The sequence below is a fragment of the Scophthalmus maximus genome, chromosome 6, assembly GCF_022379125.1.
Source record: "Scophthalmus maximus strain ysfricsl-2021 chromosome 6, ASM2237912v1, whole genome shotgun sequence".
Classification (NCBI taxonomy): Eukaryota; Metazoa; Chordata; class Actinopteri; order Pleuronectiformes; family Scophthalmidae; genus Scophthalmus; species Scophthalmus maximus.
Window position 1 is genome coordinate 3,072,501 of NC_061520.1, and position 19,973 is coordinate 3,092,473.

At 44.8% G+C, this 19,973-nt stretch overlaps 2 protein-coding genes across 5 annotated transcripts in view; one reads left to right on the forward strand and one right to left on the reverse strand.

Moving 5' to 3' along the window:
* The window catches only part of ip6k1 (inositol hexakisphosphate kinase 1), a 22,541-nt gene extending 2,947 nt beyond the window's left edge, over positions 1–19,594 (forward strand). Inside the window, exons 2-10 of one of the 3 annotated variants that reach the window (XR_007030819.1) lie at positions 8,389–8,635; positions 8,741–8,889; positions 8,984–9,110; positions 12,705–12,939; positions 13,266–13,447; positions 14,571–14,746; positions 15,294–15,527; positions 16,160–16,751; positions 16,929–19,594. Coding sequence is in view for 1 of the 3 variants with exons in the window: in XM_047332447.1 (XP_047188403.1) it covers positions 8,770–8,889; positions 8,984–9,110; positions 12,705–12,939; positions 13,266–13,447; positions 14,571–14,746; positions 15,294–15,527; positions 16,160–16,678 (1,593 nt within the window). In the remaining 2 variants the exon portion in view is untranslated. Of the gene's footprint in view, positions 1–8,388; positions 8,636–8,740; positions 8,890–8,983; positions 9,111–12,704; positions 12,940–13,265; positions 13,448–14,570; positions 14,747–15,293; positions 15,528–16,159 lie in introns of all 3 variants that reach the window. The other 2 variants (XR_007030820.1, XM_047332447.1) reach the window with 2 other exon arrangements.
* Positions 1–19,973, reverse strand: part of LOC118308749 (NACHT, LRR and PYD domains-containing protein 12-like) — a 988,189-nt gene that overhangs the window by 911,372 nt on the left and 56,844 nt on the right. The gene's annotated exons all lie outside the window — the stretch shown is intronic.

The following is a 19,973-nucleotide window of genomic DNA, read 5'->3' on the forward strand; positions in this document are numbered from 1 at the left end:
CCCTCAAATCTCTTCACATGAAATTGTTCTGTTGTTTTCAGTTGCCTTCGCAGGAGTTGGTTCAAATCTTCCCAATTGCAGAGAGATGCTGACTGTTGGAGTGAAATAACTCTATTAGGTTAAATCAAATAAAACGTTCACGTTTCAAAAACTGCCTGCAAGTCACAAATTCTCTTTTAAATATAATGGCATTGAGTGTGGTTTAAATGTTTTAACCGAGGCTGCGGGTTCGAGCCCCGACCAGCGCGGTGAAAACATCAACAAAACAATCTTTCTCTAAAATCGCTGACTGCCCCTTTAAGCAGAAAAATGTTGTCCCATGTTGTTTGAAATGATTCAAATTGGACGTCAGATGTCGGCAGTGTTTGCTGTCAACCTGCAGTTTTTTTTGTTTTTTTCCCTTTTGTGGAAAGTTACTGACACCTTCGTAAGCATGTGTCAGAGCTGGCCACTGAGGAAAAACATACCTTCATGAGAATGTGGCGACAGTTACGCTGACACACCGAGTGCAGCGGTGGTGTGTGTGTGTGTCTGTGGAGATTGTTTATGGTGGTCAATGCTCAGATGCCACTTGTTGTCCTCCGGTGCTGTAGTTCAATACCACATGCAAGATAAAGCTATAATTCTTACTGTTAGGATAGAACATTTTCAAGTGAACAATATTTTCAGCAGATAAAACACGTTTGAAAATGCAACCCACAGCTACAGACTCCCCTCCCCACCTCCTCACCAGCCCCTTCTTCCAGCCAAACGTGAAACATTATTCATCACGATGAGAGAAAATATGGCAGGAAACCACCACCGGATGTGGAGTGGAACCCGGGGTTTATTGTGAGTCTTTCGAAATCAGCTGTGCAAATGGACAAGTCGTGAAACTTTCTTATTATCGACTGAGCAAACCTTTGTTTTTTTTTGTGAGCAGGCCAACACATCTCTTAAGACGTGAAACTGACCGACAAATCTGAGGCCGATGTTGTCGGAAAAAAGTTAGTTCCAACTTAATATTCATGAGGATCTCCTGCATTTGTTAGGACGTAATGTTAACTAATATTTTTGTGTCAAAAGTGACACAATCACGTTTACTGGTTTCCTCTTCTGTAAACCTCACAGTGTGACACACTCTTCAATGGCCGCGCCAGTATTTAGTTTAGTGTTCACTCTTGAAGAGTAATAATCTGAGGTAAATTTGTTACTAATCATATATCTTTATTGTGGAGATTTAGTTGGCCTCCAAACCCTCCACCGTTTTTCTCCTGCGTTCTCTTTCGCAGAATGTAAACAGACGTCAGCTGGGCTCGGCGTTTGCTGCGAATGAAATCATCATATTCTGTCGCCAGAAAAATAAGGATAATAATGTGACAAACTTCTGATGTATGATTATTTTGGCCTTTTCTTTATGGCAGCCGACCAACATCTGGAGCGCATCTGCTTCTGCTGGCGCCGTTCTTCGTAGAGCAAAGGACCTCCGAAAATCTTGCACAAGCCTTTCGGTATGAACGGGTCAGTGTCGATTATTGAACCCTGGTTCTTGGGTCTGTCTCCGGGCTTGAACTCGGCTTTTTGGTCCCTAAAAATCCTACAGGATCCCAACATAAGACGACATTCACACCGTGTCAGTCTGGACTATGTGACGAGCAGTTCTCCAGGCTGTTTATAAATCACAGCTTCTAACAAATAGTAACTAGTAACCAGAAATTAATGACAACCGTACTTTTACCGTTAGTTGTCATTGCAGCCCAGAGTCACGTGCAGTGACTCGATGTCTTTATTGAAGAAATCGGACGACGGTACAAATGGAATGTTTTCCTACCGTGAAGGAATGACTCGCAGGAATCCGCTTTTTGATAATAAAAAAAAAACACTTCTTCTGTCTGCATGTTAAAAATTAACCCACAATCATTTTTTATTCTCTCTTGTGGTCACACAGACGTTTTCCACAGTTTCTCTTCATCAGCAGCAGAAAGTCAGTTTCCTTCCACAGACGCTTTAGACGACAGTTTACACTCTTTATTAGGTACATCTGTAAAATTTAAAGCGATCCAAACATATGTTTTAACTGTACGTTTATAACTGAGGTTGTAGTTTGCAGTGGGATTGAATCAGACCAATTTTTTTTAAAACTTAGAACTCAACTACTCTTTTTTTTTCATAAGTGTCATTTTTTCCAAGTAAAACTATCCAAGCATTTCCAGGTTCCAGCTTCTCAAATAAGCAGATTTAATGTTTCATGTCTTTTCTTAAACGTTTTGGACTGTTGGTCGGACAGAACAAGACTTTTGAAGACATCACCGGTTTGTTTTTTTTTCAGACAGAAGAATTGCTGATTGATTGAGGAAACTAATCTGCAGATTAATCGATTCTGAAAACAATTGTTGGGGCTTTAATTCTCCTATGATATCGGCAAATGTTTCTACATGTTTTTCAAACTACATTATTATAAGTTGGGTGGAAAATACTAGAAAACTTTTCATCCCAATGCGACGGCTTGAACGGAAAACTTCTAAACTATATGTTATGCGGCCATTGACGCAAAACAGTCTTTATCAGCTGACTGGCATGTTGTGAGTTGTGGTTGCCGTGGTAACTCCAGAGTCTCAGGGTTGTGTGGTGCGAGCGGAGCCCAGATGGTTTTTTTTTTCACGTGTGTGGTCCCGGTGGTTGTTTTGACTGATCCGAGCGGTTGTCTCACCCAGAGGACTGTTGATACGACAAACTGTTCTTCTCCTGTGTGTGTGCGAGCGTGCGCGTGTCGCTGGCCAGCTGCTGTTCTGTTTGGGAACATTAGCAGCATCTGTGTGTGTGTTTTCGTGTTTTCCCAGTCGCAGTTTGTGATTCTTGAGACTGACAGATGTGTTCGGGGTTTGTCTCCCACAGGGCTGCATCTGCATCACACAGAGAAAGAGCCGGATCTCTCATCCTCCACCATTTCCTTCCTTCCTTCCTTCTTCTGCTTCCTTGTCTCGATCGTTAACTCATACTTTGCTGAATTGCCTCACTTGTCTTTTTTCTCCAAAGCCATTTACTCTCCCCCACTGCTCTTAGGTATCTCCTTTGTAGAGCCGCAACTATCAGTCAATAAATCAATAAGTTGATTCACCAGTCATCACTCCTCAAGCCAAAGAAGCTAAAAATTTAATTTCTTGATGTTAATGTGTAGATGTGATCCTTTTATCAGAATTACACCAGGGTGAACTGAATATCCCTGAATGTCTATTTGCAGACATCACCCTGAGCTCTGGGAAACGATGGTGTCAACGTTGCACCATTTTACCTTCTTTTCCTACGTTACCTCCTCATACACACTGTCATCTATTAATCCCTAAACGTGACTCTTTGTCTTTCCCTAAATGTCACGTGGATCCTTTTCTTGAAACTTGTGACAACATCACGTGTCGGCAGACAAGACCTCCGGCCCTTATTTCACACTACGGTTATGCTACGCTTCACTAATGCAGCAATTCAGCATGTACACGCTAGACGCCCAGTGACGACATCATGATGATGATGATGATGATGATGATGATGCGTGTAAAATTTTGGCATGTATCAAGACACTAGGGGGAAAAAAGGAAACAAAACAATGACTGAAAATGGCTCAAGAAGTTAAAATTTCCAAATTGTCACCAAGGGACGCAGACCAAAATGCTTCCGGACGCAATTGGACAGACCTACAACTAGCGAGAGCTACGGATCATGTGACGTCTGTCGAGCGACGTGACAAATGTCGACAGACGAGAGCAGAGAGACGTCTGTGTTGACCGTGTTTGACCTCTGACAGATTATAATCTGATTAGCTCAGATGATTTCCAATGCAGGTGTAAGCACATTCAGTCAACTCTCACTCACACGGGAACATTTACTGTTTATTCTCTCTCTTTGATGCAGTTTTACATCTTTTGGGTTCCGGTGGTGAGACTCAGTGAAAAGTTCGAAACATTAATTTTATAGGCTTTGAGAAATCTCTCAGTCGTTTTAAATATTTGATTGAACAAACAAGGCGCAGATTTATTATATGAAAAACTTTGGAGCAGAGTTCTGTGATGTTTTTGTTTTTTCTTCTCTTTTTTTGCCATTATTGTCTTTATTGAAATGCTTTTGACAGGAGTGACCAGGAAACACGGGGAGGAAGAGTTTGGACATGAAAAGAAAATGTCTTGACGTGTCTTTAGTTTTGTGGTTTGTGTCTCGAGAAGACAGAGACAAAGACAAGTCTCCTGGTGTTTGTCACGTGACCCAACCTCCTTTTGTAGCCCAAGCGTTGGTCCAGGAAAAAAAGATATTTCTATAACTCAAAGCCTCAAAAATTCAACACAGAACCAAACAGCAACTTGCTGCCAAACTACAAACTTCTACGCTTCGATATTCCTGGAAGTCCTTGATTGGCTCTGTCTCCTCACTTAAAGGACAGCAGGATTTCCTCACACACACACACACACACGTGCACGCGTCAGAAATAGCATCTTAATCAGTCCCGTCCGCATCGTAGAGCTGCAGCGAGCACACAGCTTTGTCCCGGTGAACGCTGATGATGGCGTAGGCAATGCGCACACAGATCCTCTAAACTGATTGGCTGGACGCTCGGGTCATTCATCTCACCTGGCAGAACGCAGAGGGGGCAGATTGGAGATTGTGTTAGTTTGTTTCGACGGTGAACTTTCTCCTGCTCTGCCTCCTCTGTTTTTTTTCAGCTTTTCTTTTGCAAGTATCATGAAGATATTACTTTGGGCTCAAGGAAGTTGTTGTTTTTAGGGCTGCAACTTACGATTATTTTCATAATCTCGAATTAATCGATAACTTGTTTGGTCCATAAAATGCTGAAAAATGTCCATCATGTTTCCCCAAAACACCAAGATGATGTTTTGTTTTGTCCACACACCAAAGATATTCAGTTTTTTGTCACAGAGGAGCAAAGAAACCAGAAAATAATCTTATTTAAGAAGCTGAAATCAGAATTTTGACCTTTTTTTCCCCCATTAAAACTACTTGAACCAATTAATCACGGATTATCAAAATATTTGGCGATTAATTTAGTAGTCAATAACTAATCGATTAACTGTCGCACCGCTTGTTGTTTTTGTTGTTTTTACTGTTTCTTCTGTGATTAATCAGCAGATCAAGAAAATAATCAGCAGATTCATGGAAAATGAAAATAATTGTTAATTTCAGGCGTAGAGACGACATGACAGTCGACAGACATAACAGAAACATCCTGATTGACATAAAGCAGTGAAGCCATAGATGGAAACACGCACACACATTTTTTAAACAACCGATGACGAGACATCGGATATTACTGCAACGTTTTTTTTTTAATACAGAAAGACAGACTTATCATAAAATATATAGCCAATCATATTTTAATCGACGTTACGAATGATTATTCTCGAGTGATTCTTGAAGTATTGCCGAGTTGGATGAGAAATGAGGGTTGAACGACGGGAGGAGAGAAAAAGGGGGGGAGGGAGGGAGGTGAGGGGATTTGGGGAGAGAGGGATGAAGAAAACAGGAGGAGGAGGAGGGAGAAGCAAGTTGTCCTTGACGTTGCCCTCCACCACCAGCCTATATTCAGCCCTCTGCATCACACTGCATATACAGGACGCTGCCTCCTACACACACACACACACACACACACACACACACACACACACACACACACACACACACCTGTTGTCTGTGTGCCAGGAGTCGCCGCCGCCGACCACACATATAGATGTGCTCACAGGGACCAGGCCTCCGAAAAAAGAGAGGGGCATTTCGAGCAGCGCCATGTTGTTGTTGTTGTTTTTTGCAACCAGACGTCTAATTGGAGTTGTGGCCTGCAGCCGTGATCCGATTGGACGGTACCAGCTGTCAATCGCGCTGTATCCACGCTACGGTGCTCCATCGTCTGTTTGACTCTAAACGAGGGGGACAATTTTCAAAAAGAATGTCATCATGTTGTATTGAAGAAGACTTGAAACTAGAGACTGAACCATAAACTCTTACTGACGTTATAAATCAAGTGAGAAGTAATTTTCTCATAGATTTCTATAGGAACAACCAGTGGAGTCGCCCTCCGCTGTTCATTCTAGAGAATACAGGCTTCAGACACGTCCATTTTTATACACAGTCTCTGTGTCTGATTGCAACTTACAACTGCAACTGATTTAACTTCTACTGAGTGAAGTCTGTGACGGTGCTGGAAATCCTTTCACTGCGTACAATCTGATTTATGGGATAAAACATGCAATTGGTGTAAATATTTTGGGAATAGTTTCTAAAAAAAAAGAAGAATATATTTAATAATTTGATTGGAGCTGAGAAGGTCACAGGTGTGCGTGCATGCGTGTGTGTGATTTGTGCAGAGCAGGGATGTTGAAGGTCATGGGTCACCACGGTGATTTCACTGATCCCAGAACTGAACAGATGTGGCCTGATGTTTACTGTTGGATGCTAACTTTAGAATTCAGTGCTGGTGGGAAACACAGTTGAGCCTCTGTGTGTGTGTGTGTGTGTGTGTGTGTGTGTGTGTGTGTGTGTGTGTGTGTGTGTGTGTGTGTGTGTGTGTGTGTGTGTGTGTGTGTGTGTGTGTGTGTGTGTGTGTGTGTGTGTGTGTGTGTGTGTGTGTGTGTGTGTGTGTGTGTGTGTGTGTGTGTGTGTGTGTGTGTGTGTGTGTGTCTTGGATCATAACTTGGGATTAGACATATGCACCGTGCCGCGAGCCGTCGTGAGTGACCTGGGCCTGTGATGTGGGTCCAGTGTTTTTTCCAGAAACAGGCGACGTGTAGTTGAAGGTATTTCTTACCTTGATGACATGTTGTCTGATGACATGTTAGAAGGTTTCAGGGGATGGTTTTCCTGCGGGCGTCTGGTGCCTGCAGCTCAGATTGAGATTGTACTGAACGAGCGGTCGGTTGCTGACCTCAGAGATGAAGTCGCAATGAAAAAGCCTTCATGTGGTCCGCTGCTGCTGCTAATTTACTTGGAATTGATGCTTGACGCTAAACACATGTGGACAGTGTTCATGACCAACGTTTTTATCCTGGTGGTGAACAACAAGGTGTTGTTTTTTTGTTGTACTGTCACCAAACCAGCATGTACAGTAATCCATCCCTGTTTTATTGTTATATGACTGAAATAACTATTTTAATAACTGTCGCTCTAATCCAAACCTTTTATATAAAGGACACAACGTTGGATCATACATGTGATTTTCTTAGTTTTCTCTGCTGATCTGACATTAAAATAAAAGATTCTGCTGTTTGCATCTTAAAAAAAGAAGAAAAAAACCAAGGCCGAGGTCGTTCTCTGGAGGGAAATATAGAAAGGTTACGTTTCACAAAAGGTTCAGCGTGTCTGAACCGTCGTATATACGGAGCCTCTTTATTTTGAGCTCACATCTTGATATCATGAGCGAACATCGTGCCTCTCTGCAGTCTTGACATTCACCAGATGAAACCCACACACACACACACACACACACACACACACACACACACACACACACACACACACACACACACACACACACGATCGTGACATCCACAGTGGGCCTGCTTCTCTCCTCCAATCATCTTCTTCATCTTTTGTTCCCTCTCCTCTTCCCTGCTCCCTAATGTCTTCAGATAGCGATGAGTCATTTTTAAGGAATGTGGGACAAGAAATTACCACAAACAAAAATGAAAGGGTGATGGGTGTCCACATACTTTTGGGCTGTATACTGCGGTGCACATAATACTCGAGCAGTAGCGCAGCTCTCTGGAGCTTTTAAAACCCGATTTTCATGCAGATCGTCCCCAAAATCCCATTATAACAATGTCTCTCATTAATACAAATCAATCACATTGTATTATTTTCAGGAACATTCCAGTCAACTTACTGGGAAGATGACACCAGACCATCATCTCCTGTGTGTATTCAGTGATTTACGTCACATAAAAATCAACTTGGTTTTTAGAAATACGCTCTGCTGGGTCTTTAACTGTTTGATGTGGTAATTTTTTTATAAAATCTGCCGTTGTTCTCTATTGTTGTCGTCTCCGGTGTTGTTGGTTTTGTATTTCAAATGCTAATCAGGTTATAATTGCGTTTTTTTTTTTATATTAGATGGTACTCGGTAACAGTTTGGCTTTGATTTCATCCTGCATTTGTTTAAATGTGTTTTTTTGTCGGACTGTTTATTGAAGAAGAATAAATCCTGTGTGTGTGTGTGGGGGGGGGGGGGATTTTTATGGAGCGACAGGAAGCCGCCTTGTTTACAATCGGTTTCATTAGAACTGTTGTAAATGAGAATGTTTCCGCTCATAATTTTGGCACATTTCCTTTTCGGTGGGCCTCCCCAAAAAAAGAAGTCGATGCGCAGTTTTTAATACACATCAAACAATTTGTTCCTCCTCTCTCTCTGTGCAGGAAGTGGTGACCCTGGCTAACTGACTGCTGCCGCCCACCATCGCCCCCGACTCTGCCTCCCCAGCCCCCTGTCCTGACTGGGTCTCTGTGCTGCCGGCGGTGGATTGGAGCACTCTGATTGGAGGCTTCACAAGGTGGTTTTTCGGTCTGGCGCCGCCACCCCCCGGGGCCGGCGTGCGCTCCCAGCAGCCCGTGGTGCCCTGTGCCCCCCCTTCCCCGTCACTGCACAACAGAGCCCATGCCCCGGGTAAGACCAGTGCTTTGACTGGTTATTAAAACCAAAGAAAGAAAACAACACTGCAATTTCTTAGAACCAAAACATACTTTGTAAAATGTTTCCTCTTCTCTGCAGGAGGAGGTGCAGTGCGTTCGCCAGGAGCCATGTGCCTCCCGCACACCAACAACATGGACAACAAGCTACAGGGGGCGGGGCAGGGGGGAGGGGCTTCACTTCGACCACGAGGAGGAGGCGGCGTTCCACTGGAGCCCTTCATACACCAGGCGAGTGTGTTATAGAAGAGTTTTAATAAAGAAGAGAGCGCTCCATGTTGATGTTATCGTCACTTACCTGTTGTCTGTGTGCGTGTGTTTGTAGGTGGGGGGTCACACCAGCATGATGCGTTACGATGACCACACGGTGTGTAAACCTCTGATCAGCCGAGAGCAGCGGTTCTACGAGTCTCTGCCTCCAGAGATGAAGGAGTTCTCTCCGGAGTACAAAGGTCAGTACAATCTCACTGTCGTTATTGTGTCAGTGGAGCCGTAAGCCTGGCGTAGCCATGCGTATTAGTCTTGGACCTTTTGGGTTCATTTTGATTTCGTTCTCATCGGATGCAGACCAAAAAATGCCTTCGGACGCAATTGGACAGACCTACAACCAGTGAGAGAAACGTCACCTGACGTCTGTTGAGCAACGTGAAAATGTCAACAGACGAGAGCAGAGAGGACATGATTTGATGTCTGTGATGATGACTCCACAACGTCTGTGAACCAGGAATTTGAAAATATCGGGTACGTTTAGTCAAATGCTCGTTCCTCAGCGGCAGCCATCTTGGTTGTTTACAAAAGTGGCTTCTCGCCTTGTCACGGTATAAACCCCGCCCATTATCAGATAAGCGGTTGTGATTGGACCGGCGAGAAGGAAATCCCTTTCCAATGGAGGGGATCCCCACTGCGAGTCTGACAGAGCAAACGAAATGAGCTCCCAGAATTCATCTGGCTCGCTGGATTTTAACTTCCTTAATCAACCCCTCCCAAGGCTTCTCGTCTGATTTACTCCCTCCGCCCTCTCATCAGATGGGCTCGTTGGTTTTTTCTCCATTTAGGCTTGTTCTTAAGTTGGTTTTGTCAAGTTTGCATTTGTCCTGCCACCACTTGAAGAGACAGCAGCAGGACGTCTCAGCCATCTATACATTACTTTATTGTGAAAAGTTTTATTTATACTCCTGCTGCTGTCCAATACACATGGCTCACATTGTGCAGAGACACACTAAATTAATCACAATCTGATATTAGTGCTGTGATATAATAGTAGATTGTCAGTTTTTGCCTCATCTGCGGTCTTGAGCTTTTTGTCGCTTTCAGCCGAACTCCACCTGGTGATTCAAACATAGCTCTAAATGCCAGACGGACTGGAGAGAGGGAAAGAAGTACGGATGTTTAATGGAAGTAAAGTGGTTTAGCTGCTCTGCTCTTCGTCACCAGGCACATGCTGTAGCTGTCTCTCCTTGCTTTTGCTGTAGTTACAGACCCAAACACTCTTTAACATCCAGAGCGCGCGCGCACACACACACACACACACACGCGCACACACACGCACACACGCGCACACGCGCGCGCTTCTCTCCTACATGTATGCAGCCTATATAATATTTTGGCGTATGATGTGAGAGAGGAGATAATGACTAATAACATTAAGTGATGCCCTAGGTACTGATCATCAACAAAATAATATTTTCATTTTACTCTCTTTTTGAATTGATGGAGAAAACAATATTTTAAACATCTTCGCTCTGTGTTTCCATCTAAATTACTTTTCAAAAATTCAATCAACTGCTTTGGAGCGCAGTTTCATCAGAACACGGCGCGACAAGCTACCGACCATAACACGGCTGTGATACAACAGTAGAACAAGTAGAGGTTGCAAACTGAAAACAAAACAACAGTTGCCTGGGCAACATGCCCATACTACATGCTGTACTCTCGGCAACAGAGAGAGGAAACACGGAGAGAGGTCTGCGTGAGTTACTGTCAACTGAGCATCTTATCATCGCACTTTCTCTTCAGTTAGTTTTGGCAGCGAGGGCGATACGACGACGGGTTGGAGGCAACCAGAGCTCGGAGGAAAGACTCCGACAGCGGAAACAACTGCTCAGTCATGTGAGCTGAACGTTCACTACACGTCAGAACTAGGTTGTGAAAAGTTGTTTCCATGAACTCTTTTTGCAAATTATAGGAAGACTATTTTTTTCATCCCCCCCCCCCCCCCCCTGAATTTTGCCGTTTCCAGTGGAGCCCGACCGATTCTATAGGTCGGTAGATAATATCGGCCGATGTGAGCCGTTATGTTTACCGATATGAAATCTTTATTGTACAGAATAAACAATGCAGAAAAAAAATTGCAACATCTTAGGAACAGATTATATGTATCAGCCCATGTATCTACAGTATGTCGGAAATGTTGTACTCCCGAATATCGATATCGGCCCCCAAAAATCCATAACGTTCGTGCGCTGGTTTCCATCAACTTTTTCCAATGCGATACTTCAAAATACACATCCCAAAAAAAAAAAAAATGGGTTTACGGAAACAGTGTCTTCCACACATTGAGACCTGGTGGATCTATTCCCAGTACAGTGAACTGCAGTTACCTACATGTCTGTTTCCTCACCAGTCCAACCTGCTGGTGTTGTCCCTCCCAAGCGCCCCTGACAACATCGGCATCATGAGGAGAAACTATATTTAACCCTGGATCTCTGCCCCACTGCCATTGTCCTGCTGATTTAATTACAGCAGACTGACACACACACACAGACAGACAGCTGCCCAGCCGCGACTCTCTGAACCCGTCAGGGTTGTTTTTCTCCAGGAACCGACTCAGTTGGATATTTGACTCCTCGGTTTCGCGCTCGAAACATGCAAATGGGATCAGAAACACATATTCCAAAAGATGTGTTTTGGGTGATGGTTGAATGAAAAGCGCTGACATCACCGACACGTTCCCTCAGGTGTTCAGACGGGTTGTTGTCTGTTGACTGTGAAGTCTTTGAGGTGTGACATCATCATGTTCACATTCATCCTGGGAGAAACTCCTGCCGTCAGATTTTCCTTTGATTTGCCGCCTAATGCATCTGGACACAGTTATTGCAATATGAAATTATACATATAATAACAAGGGGAGCGTTTATACACTTATACTGACTAGTTAAGGTAATTTTGTCTCGTCGTTATTGTTTGTCTCTGTGTATTTTTTAAGGTTAGATTTTTATTTATTTGTTCTGAGCATAAAATCCTTGTCATTAAAGCTTCAAGCTTGAAGCTAATATATTCTGATAGTTTAAGGTAATTTCATAAAATGTTTTTTTTTTATTATTATTTGGTCATAATGCAAGTGGACAGCACTACAAGAAACATTCATCTTTTTTTTCCTTTTAAAAATTAGATATTAAATTCCTAAAGTCATAAAACATATCTTTGCTCCGGTCACTGCACTCTACGCGCTTCATCGTTTGTGACCGTTCTCTACTTGTGTTTTTGTTGTTGCTGCATTACTTCTTAAAATGATTTGATGTTTAGGTGCGTAAACTAACAGATATTCACTGCAGAGCTTTTTACACCAGTAAGTGAATCTTGAATTGAATTCTGAGAGATAACAGGTACTTTGCGGAGGATTGTTATCCTATTTTAAAAAAGCTGCTGAATTTCTGATGAGCTGCAGCATCCGTGAGTCGTGATCTTCTGTGGCCCCGACATGAACCGAAGATGTTCGTTTAGAAGATCCGGCTTGATCTGAGACGGGGACAGTCCGACCTGCACTGGATGGACCTGACCATAACTAGACCTGATTATAGCTATACCTGAAAATTATTATTCTCTGCCGATTAACAAGCAGCAGTGTGTGTCATTTTCCTGCACCTCAAAAAACCCACCTGTGATGATGTATCTGTTCAAGTATTAACATATTAACAATCTGTGGATAATACACAAGAACCTCACAGAGCAGATTAGCATGAACCTACTGTCAGTTTGGTCATTTGACAGACACGTCTGTTTATTATTTCTAAACGTACCGTTCGTGTCTCGCCGCGTCCCGTCAGGCGTGGTGCTGGTGTGTTTCGAGGTCGACTGCGACGGCTACATCAACCTGGTGGCCTACCCCTACGTGGAGAGCAGCATGGAGGGCGGAGCCGCCGAGCACGAGGAGCGCGACCCCCCCGAGCGGGAGCAGCCGAGGAGGAAACACTCCCGCCGCAGCCTCCACCGCTCCTCCTCCGAACACAAGGACGAGCGGCCCGACCGGAGGGAGTCGCACGAAGCCGACAACTCCGATAAGTAAGGGCTGCAAATCACGATTATTTTCATTATTCATGGATCTGTCGATTGATTGATTAGTTGTTTGGTCCATAAAATGATATAAAGTTCACTGTCACAGAGGAGGAAAGAAACCAGAACATATTCACATTTAAGAAGCTGAAATCAGAGAATCTTGACTTTTGGTTGTTTTTTTTTTATTATTGTTTTTCCTAAAAAAAACAGTTGATCCGATTAATAATCGATTAACTGTTGCAGCTCTAATTAGCATTAACTTTTGTTTCATAATTCCCCGGAGGATGAATTCTGACACTGCCCCTTTTAACCAATTCCTCTACCTCCTGCAGTCTCGCGGAGCTGAAGAGTCCCCGGCTCGACCCAAAGATCCACTCGGACGTGCCCTTCCAGATGTTGGACTGGAACAGCGGTCTGACGTCGGAGAAGATCAGCCACAACCCCTGGAGTCTGCGCTGCCACAAGCAGCAGCTGAGCCGCATGAGGTCCGAGTCCAAGGACCGCAAACTCTTCAGTATCCTTCCTCCGCCAATCGCATTGCACGCCGCCGCCGCAGCAGTCAGCAATTTTCAGAGCTTTCCAAAAAGTAACCGTGAGATTGGGACCAGAAGATTCCTTCTGTCGCACTTGACCTAACATCACTTAAATATTACATAGTGTAGCCTCGGGTACGGGAGACCGACGCGCTAACCACGAGTCGTAGCGTCTGACCCAGCACGTCTCTTGAGGTGTTTACAAACTTGTGTGTCGGGCCGATGCCGATATCGATATTAGAGATTTCGAGATTCCCGATACCGATACATTGGCCAATATATGTGTGTATATTTATTTATTTATTTAAATCTGTTAATGATTCCTAAGATGTCGTTATCAAACCTTTATGTCAAGGAAATATAACTCAAGATATTTCAGTTTAACCATGAACCATATCATAAATAGCTATGAATTGAAAAAGATTTTTACAAATACAACCACATAAATAGAATTTGAATTAAGAAAATAAACATTTATTTTACCTAAAATGTAAACATAAATGTACATTTAAAGGCTCATAACCGTCTAAAGATTATAATAATACAATGTTAATAATAATAATAGTAGTATTGATCAATAAATTACAAAAAATATTCAGTGTAATCTAAGAATGAGATTATATCAATGTTAAGAAAAGAATAGAGAAAAACAGGGGGGGGGCTTACTGCTCCTTTAAATGAGGCAATATTATGCATAAGTCGAGTTCCATGTCACCGCATCTGAATTTATCTGTGGATTTTATATAATTACTGGCAACATCTCTGTGCTGAGAGCAAGAGGCGCTGGACGTGAACGTGAGAGAGGGACTGTGGGGGAAGAAGGTGGGAATCAAAGGGAGGGTTCCAGTTGTCTGGGGTTCTCAGGTTAAAGGTGGTGTTTTCATCTCCAGCTTCAAAGTGAAGCCGCTGCAGCAGCTGCATGAAATGAAACAGCCGGGGAAAATGAATAAGCAACAAACACAACGTATTTCCAGTCGAAGCAGATTCAACGAGGCTTGCCGTGCACTCAGAATCCTGGAAACAATATTTTTTTATTCCTAAATCTATCAAAATAAAGTCGTCAAATAACAGAAGTTAGCTCCTTGACGGCAGCGCGTTCACCAGAGTTCCTGTTGTTGGAGAACGTGGTTCACCACTTCTCTTACCCGTGCATCCTGGACCTGAAGATGGGCACCAGGCAGCACGGAGACGACGCCTCCGAGGAGAAGGCGGCCAGGCAGATGAAGAAATGTGAACAGAGCACGTCGGCGACGCTGGGGGTCAGAGTGTGTGGCATGCAGGTAAAGCGGTTAGCACCGTCGTACGCATCACAGTCATATGTTGTCACTATAGATAAGATAGATAGAAAATAGAGGAGTTTAACATTTTATGACCTGATTCTATTTTGAAATTCTAACCGCGTGTGCAGCTTACGCCTCGGACACGCTACGCGATTTCCCAAAGTCGTAGGATCTCCGTACCGTTGGGAAAACACGACGTGCTGTCTTGTAACCGCGAGGCTATCGGTCGTCGTGCTGTTCACACTACGTGACTCATCCCTGACGGGGGATTCACACACTACACGACCTTTCGCCGGGAGAAGTGTCTCCAAAGTACGTCTTGTCAGGAAAACCCACGCGCGCGAGAAGTGACACGGGACAATATGAGGCACGCGAGAAAGAAACTGTGATGGTCAATAAATTGCCGGATACTCTTATGTTGAAAGGTCAGAAACAGGAAGTAGTTTGAGCGGACGCTCTGTGTGCGTGTTGTGTGCAGGGAGGTAAATAACTTGACATCTTAATATGTGAACGTTTGAGCGGTTCCGTTCTCCGTCCGTCTCCGCAGGTGTACCAGCTGAACACCGGCCACTACCTCTGCAGGAACAAGTACTACGGCCGCGGCCTGTCGATCGAGGGTTTCCGCCAGGCGCTCTACCAGTACATGCACAATGGCAAGGGCCTGAGGCAGGACCTCTTCGAGACGATCCTGAGCAAGCTCCGCAGCCTGAAGGCGGTGCTGGAGCGGCAGACGTCGTACCGCTTCTACTCGTCCTCGCTGCTCATCATCTATGAGGGAAAGGTGAGTTGAAAAGCTCCTCTGGTGCTCAGTAGTCAAGATACATTTGGGTTGGGCTCGTCCAGCGTACGTTCTCCCTCTCCAGGGCTCCAGAAGAGCCTGTCGACTGTAGATGAGTCTCGCTGTTTTCAGTAACTGTACAATGACAAAATACATCGGCCTGCAAGAGGCTGCTGCGTTTTATTTAGGGCTGCAACTGTCGACTATTTAAATTATTGATTATTCTGTTGATCATTTTCCCGATTAATCTGTCAGCTCTTGCTTTTTTGTGTGCGCCGGGAAAAAAAGCTGGGTTTTCGGCTCAGTCCTGGCTCTGTAAATCGAAAAAAATCTAAACAACAAAATGGTGCGGACCGCACCACACAGCACTGCGAGCACAGTTTGTAAACATCACTTGTCAACACCATAAGAGAAGTGGTGGCGGGCGGAGGACCCGGGTCGCCGCCTGGCCAGTGCAGTAAAAATCACAACAACAACATAGAGAAACAAACTGTCTCCAGAATCACTTACTGCCCCTTTAAATTGTGATAATACGTCAGTGATTAAAAAGGAATTCTCTGTAAATTAAAATGAAAACTGATCGGACAGTTTAAAAGTGACAAACTGATCAACGCTGTGTTTGATCGTGTCTGCAGGAATCCGAGGGCACCTCTGTCCCCGGCTCTGCGCAGCCTGCAGCCTGGCAACAGAAGACACCCGTGGCCACCACGGAACCTGGGCCCCACGCTACTCCGGCCCCCGACGCCCCCCGCAAAACGGACGTTAGCCCGAACCCAGCCCCAGGGTCGCTGTCTTCCCAGGGATCTGGACCGACAGCTCCGCCCTCCCCCGCCCCTCGTCCTCCCCCGCAGGCGGCCCCGCCCACCACGTCAGACTGCCGCTCCGTCGCCCCCGCCGCACCCTCGGCTCACCCCCATCCGGACTCCTCCTCCTCCCCCTCTGCTCCCAGTTTGGTTTCCCTCCCCACTCCCCCTGCTCCCCCGCCCAAGCAGCCCCCTCTCGTGGACGTTCGTATGATCGACTTCGCCCACTCCACCTTTAAGGGTTTCCGTGGCGACACGGCGGTGCACGACGGCCCGGACCGGGGCTACATGTTCGGACTGGAGAGCCTGGTGCGGATCCTGGAGAGCCTGCGGGACGGCAACCTGCCGTAGCTCCACACATGCACACACACGCACACACACACACACACACACACACACACACACACACACACACACACACACACTCACACTCACGCACACACTGCTTGTCGTGAGTCCGTTTAGGTTGAGACTCCTTAGGTGTAAATATGGAACAGGGTTCTACCGGGACGTCGGCATGGAAACATGGGCATTCTACAAGCAAGTAGTTACCTTAGCAAAGGGCATGAGTTGGAACAGCAGAACACCGCACGCGCGCGCGCACACACACACACACACACACACACACACACACACACACACACACACACACACACACACACACACACACACACACACACACACACACACACACACACACACACACACACACACACACAGAGTGCTTGTACGTCTATACTTGTGAGGACCCTCGTTGATGTGAAACTTTTCCCACATCAATGCCGAACTCCTAAACTTTCACCGGACTCGACCCCCTTTCGTGAGACGACGGATGACGTCGCAGCCGATTCCCCCAACGATCCTGAGTCCAACCAGCGATGCGACGCGTTTGAGCGTTAGTCTGGCTCGCCGCTCCCGAGGGGCCGGAGCTCAAATTGGCCCTCACAAAGATAGACGAACAACAGAAAAAGTGTTGACTGTGGAGCGGCACCGTGGAAGAGAACAACCAACCAGCTGCACCCCAGAGCCCAGACTCACTCAGCAGCCCCTCACCCCACCTCGACCCCCCACTCGTCACATCGCTCTTTCTCTACAGAAACCAAACCCAGGTGAACAGACTCTTTTAGCATTTAACCTTGAAAAAGCACACACACACACACACACACACACACACACACACACACACACACACACACACACACACACACACACACACACACACACACACACACACACACACACACACACACGAGCATCTGTTAAAGCAATAGATGGCAAAAATGGATGGCAACTGTTTTTTTTTTTGTCTTGGGCAGAGCAGAGGGCAGCGTCTCCTCGTGTCCCCCCCCCCCCCACACACACACACACACATACACACACACAGGGAAAAAAGTGCGACATCATAAGAAGTCGGCTCAGAAGAGAGAACAGAGATAGTTTGTAAAACGCGATAAGTGCGTTTTTTGGGACTTGATTCAAAAACGCTAGTCGTCTTCGTCCTGTGAAATTCTTCCCCTGGGATATTGTGTCTGTGTCCGTTTCCCCAAATCTGGTCCAGCGATATTCTACTTTTTAATTTTTTTTATTTTTAAATCTCGTCAACAAATCCCATGAAAACACCCAAAAATGTGTCTCATGTATGAAAAAAAAGGCCTGATTTATCTTTTGTGCCATAATGTTACATTGGACGACTTCGTCCTTCATCACCATCAACCGACACATTTGACTCGTGCGTATTAATCCACTGCTGAAAATAGTCCCTCTACAAATGTACTGTTTACTGGTGTTCCGGGGGGCGTTGGCTATGAACTGCTGATCATCAGCTAACTTGGGAAATTACTGAGCTTTTTTTTAAATGAAACAGCAGATTTGTTGTAGTAAAATGTAGTTTTATATATATAGACACACATGTATATGGTTTATATCCACATGTGTTATTACTGTGGGGGTGTTAGGGGGCACTTAAAAGTTTCTCCCTCGACCTTGTAAGCAGTCGACAATAATCTGTAGGGCTGCAACTAACGATTATTTTCATAATCGATCAATCAGATTAGTTGTTTGGTCCATAAAATGGAGAAAAATGGAGATCGTGTTCCCCGAAAACTTCAAGATGATGTTATGTTTTGTCCACACTCCGAAGATATTCAGTTCACTGTCACAGAGGAGAAAAGAAACCAGAAGATATTCATAATTTAACAGAACAGAGACGTCAGAAGGTTTCAAAGAGACACGTTGTCCAGAATTCGTGGAATTTGTTGAAAGTCGCGGAAAAAAAGATAGTGACCCGGTGGGATGACAGGAATATTCAGTGACGAAAACATTTCTTTATAATTATACGTGTAAAAAAATGAAATCACCACGTGGCAGATGTGCAACAAACAGAGAAATTTCAAACGGGACGAATAGAAATGATTTGACGTGTCGAAACAAACACACACAAAAAAAATACAAATCATCCTCCTGCAAGTGTCACACATCTGGTCGATTTCATTAGTCAGTGTCAGCCAATCACACTCAAGCTCCAGAGGCCGGTCCAGCCTGCCCGTGGCGCCGCACCGCCCCCTGCTGGACGAGAACAGGCACTCCAGCCCCAGGAGTTTGAACTAGAGAGAGAGAGAGAGAGAAAATATGAATATTTTATTTTTTGGTTTATCAAGGTGATAATTTATTTTTTTATTGTACCTTTACCCATATGGGGGGGGGGGGCTAGATGTTCTGTCTTTTACACGTCTCTTCCCCCTAAATGTAAAAAAAAAAAAAGTGTGTGTGTGTGTGTGTGTGTGTGTGTGTGTGTGTGTGTGTGTGTGTGTGTGTGTGTGTGTGTGTGTGTGTGTGTGTGTGTGTGTGTGTGTGTGTGTGTGTGTGTGTGTGTGTGTGTGTGTGTGTGTGTGTGAGAGAGAGAGAGAGATCACGAGTATACGCATAAGTATTATTATTATCATCCGAGCGAGACTTGAGTCCAACTCCTCTGCCCGCTGAGGAGGTGTTGCTCTGGTGGAAAGCTTTCTTGAAAGTGTGTGTGTGTTAGAGCAGATGTAGACGCCATCTTTAGTCTTTGGTTTTGTTTCACTTCACATTTTAAGGAGAACTTCATGCTCGTTCTCCTGTTTCCATCATTTCTCCAGCTCGTCGTCGTCTCAGAGTCCTCAGAGCGTCGCTCCTCGCCTCCTCTGTCCGATCCTCATGTTGGGTCACAGGTTATTTAGCAGCTGACATCGTCCTGTTGGTTAGAACAGTGGAAGTACGTGAGATTAAACCTTTCCAGAAGCTCCTGTGTGGCCTCGTGTTGTATTTCACTGACATGGTCGACAGTTCTCCTCCTCGGTCACTTGAAGGAGAAACTGTGAAGTGTCAACACAAAGGAGGAACAACATCACACCTGAGAGTCACCGTCGTCTTTGTTGTTCCCAAAGAATCTCAAGACTTTTGGAGGATTAGACAGATAACGAATTATACTGTAACTATCTGTGAATGAGAGTCTATTGAAAAATAAATGTGCGTCCCTATAGAGCAGCAACAGCAAGTCGATTGATTGAGTGACAGGAATTATTGGCAACGCTTGATGATCGATGAGAGTCGTTCAGTCAAGATGAAGAAAAAGGTCACGGATCAATTCAGTTTTATTTGTATAGCGACAAATCACAAC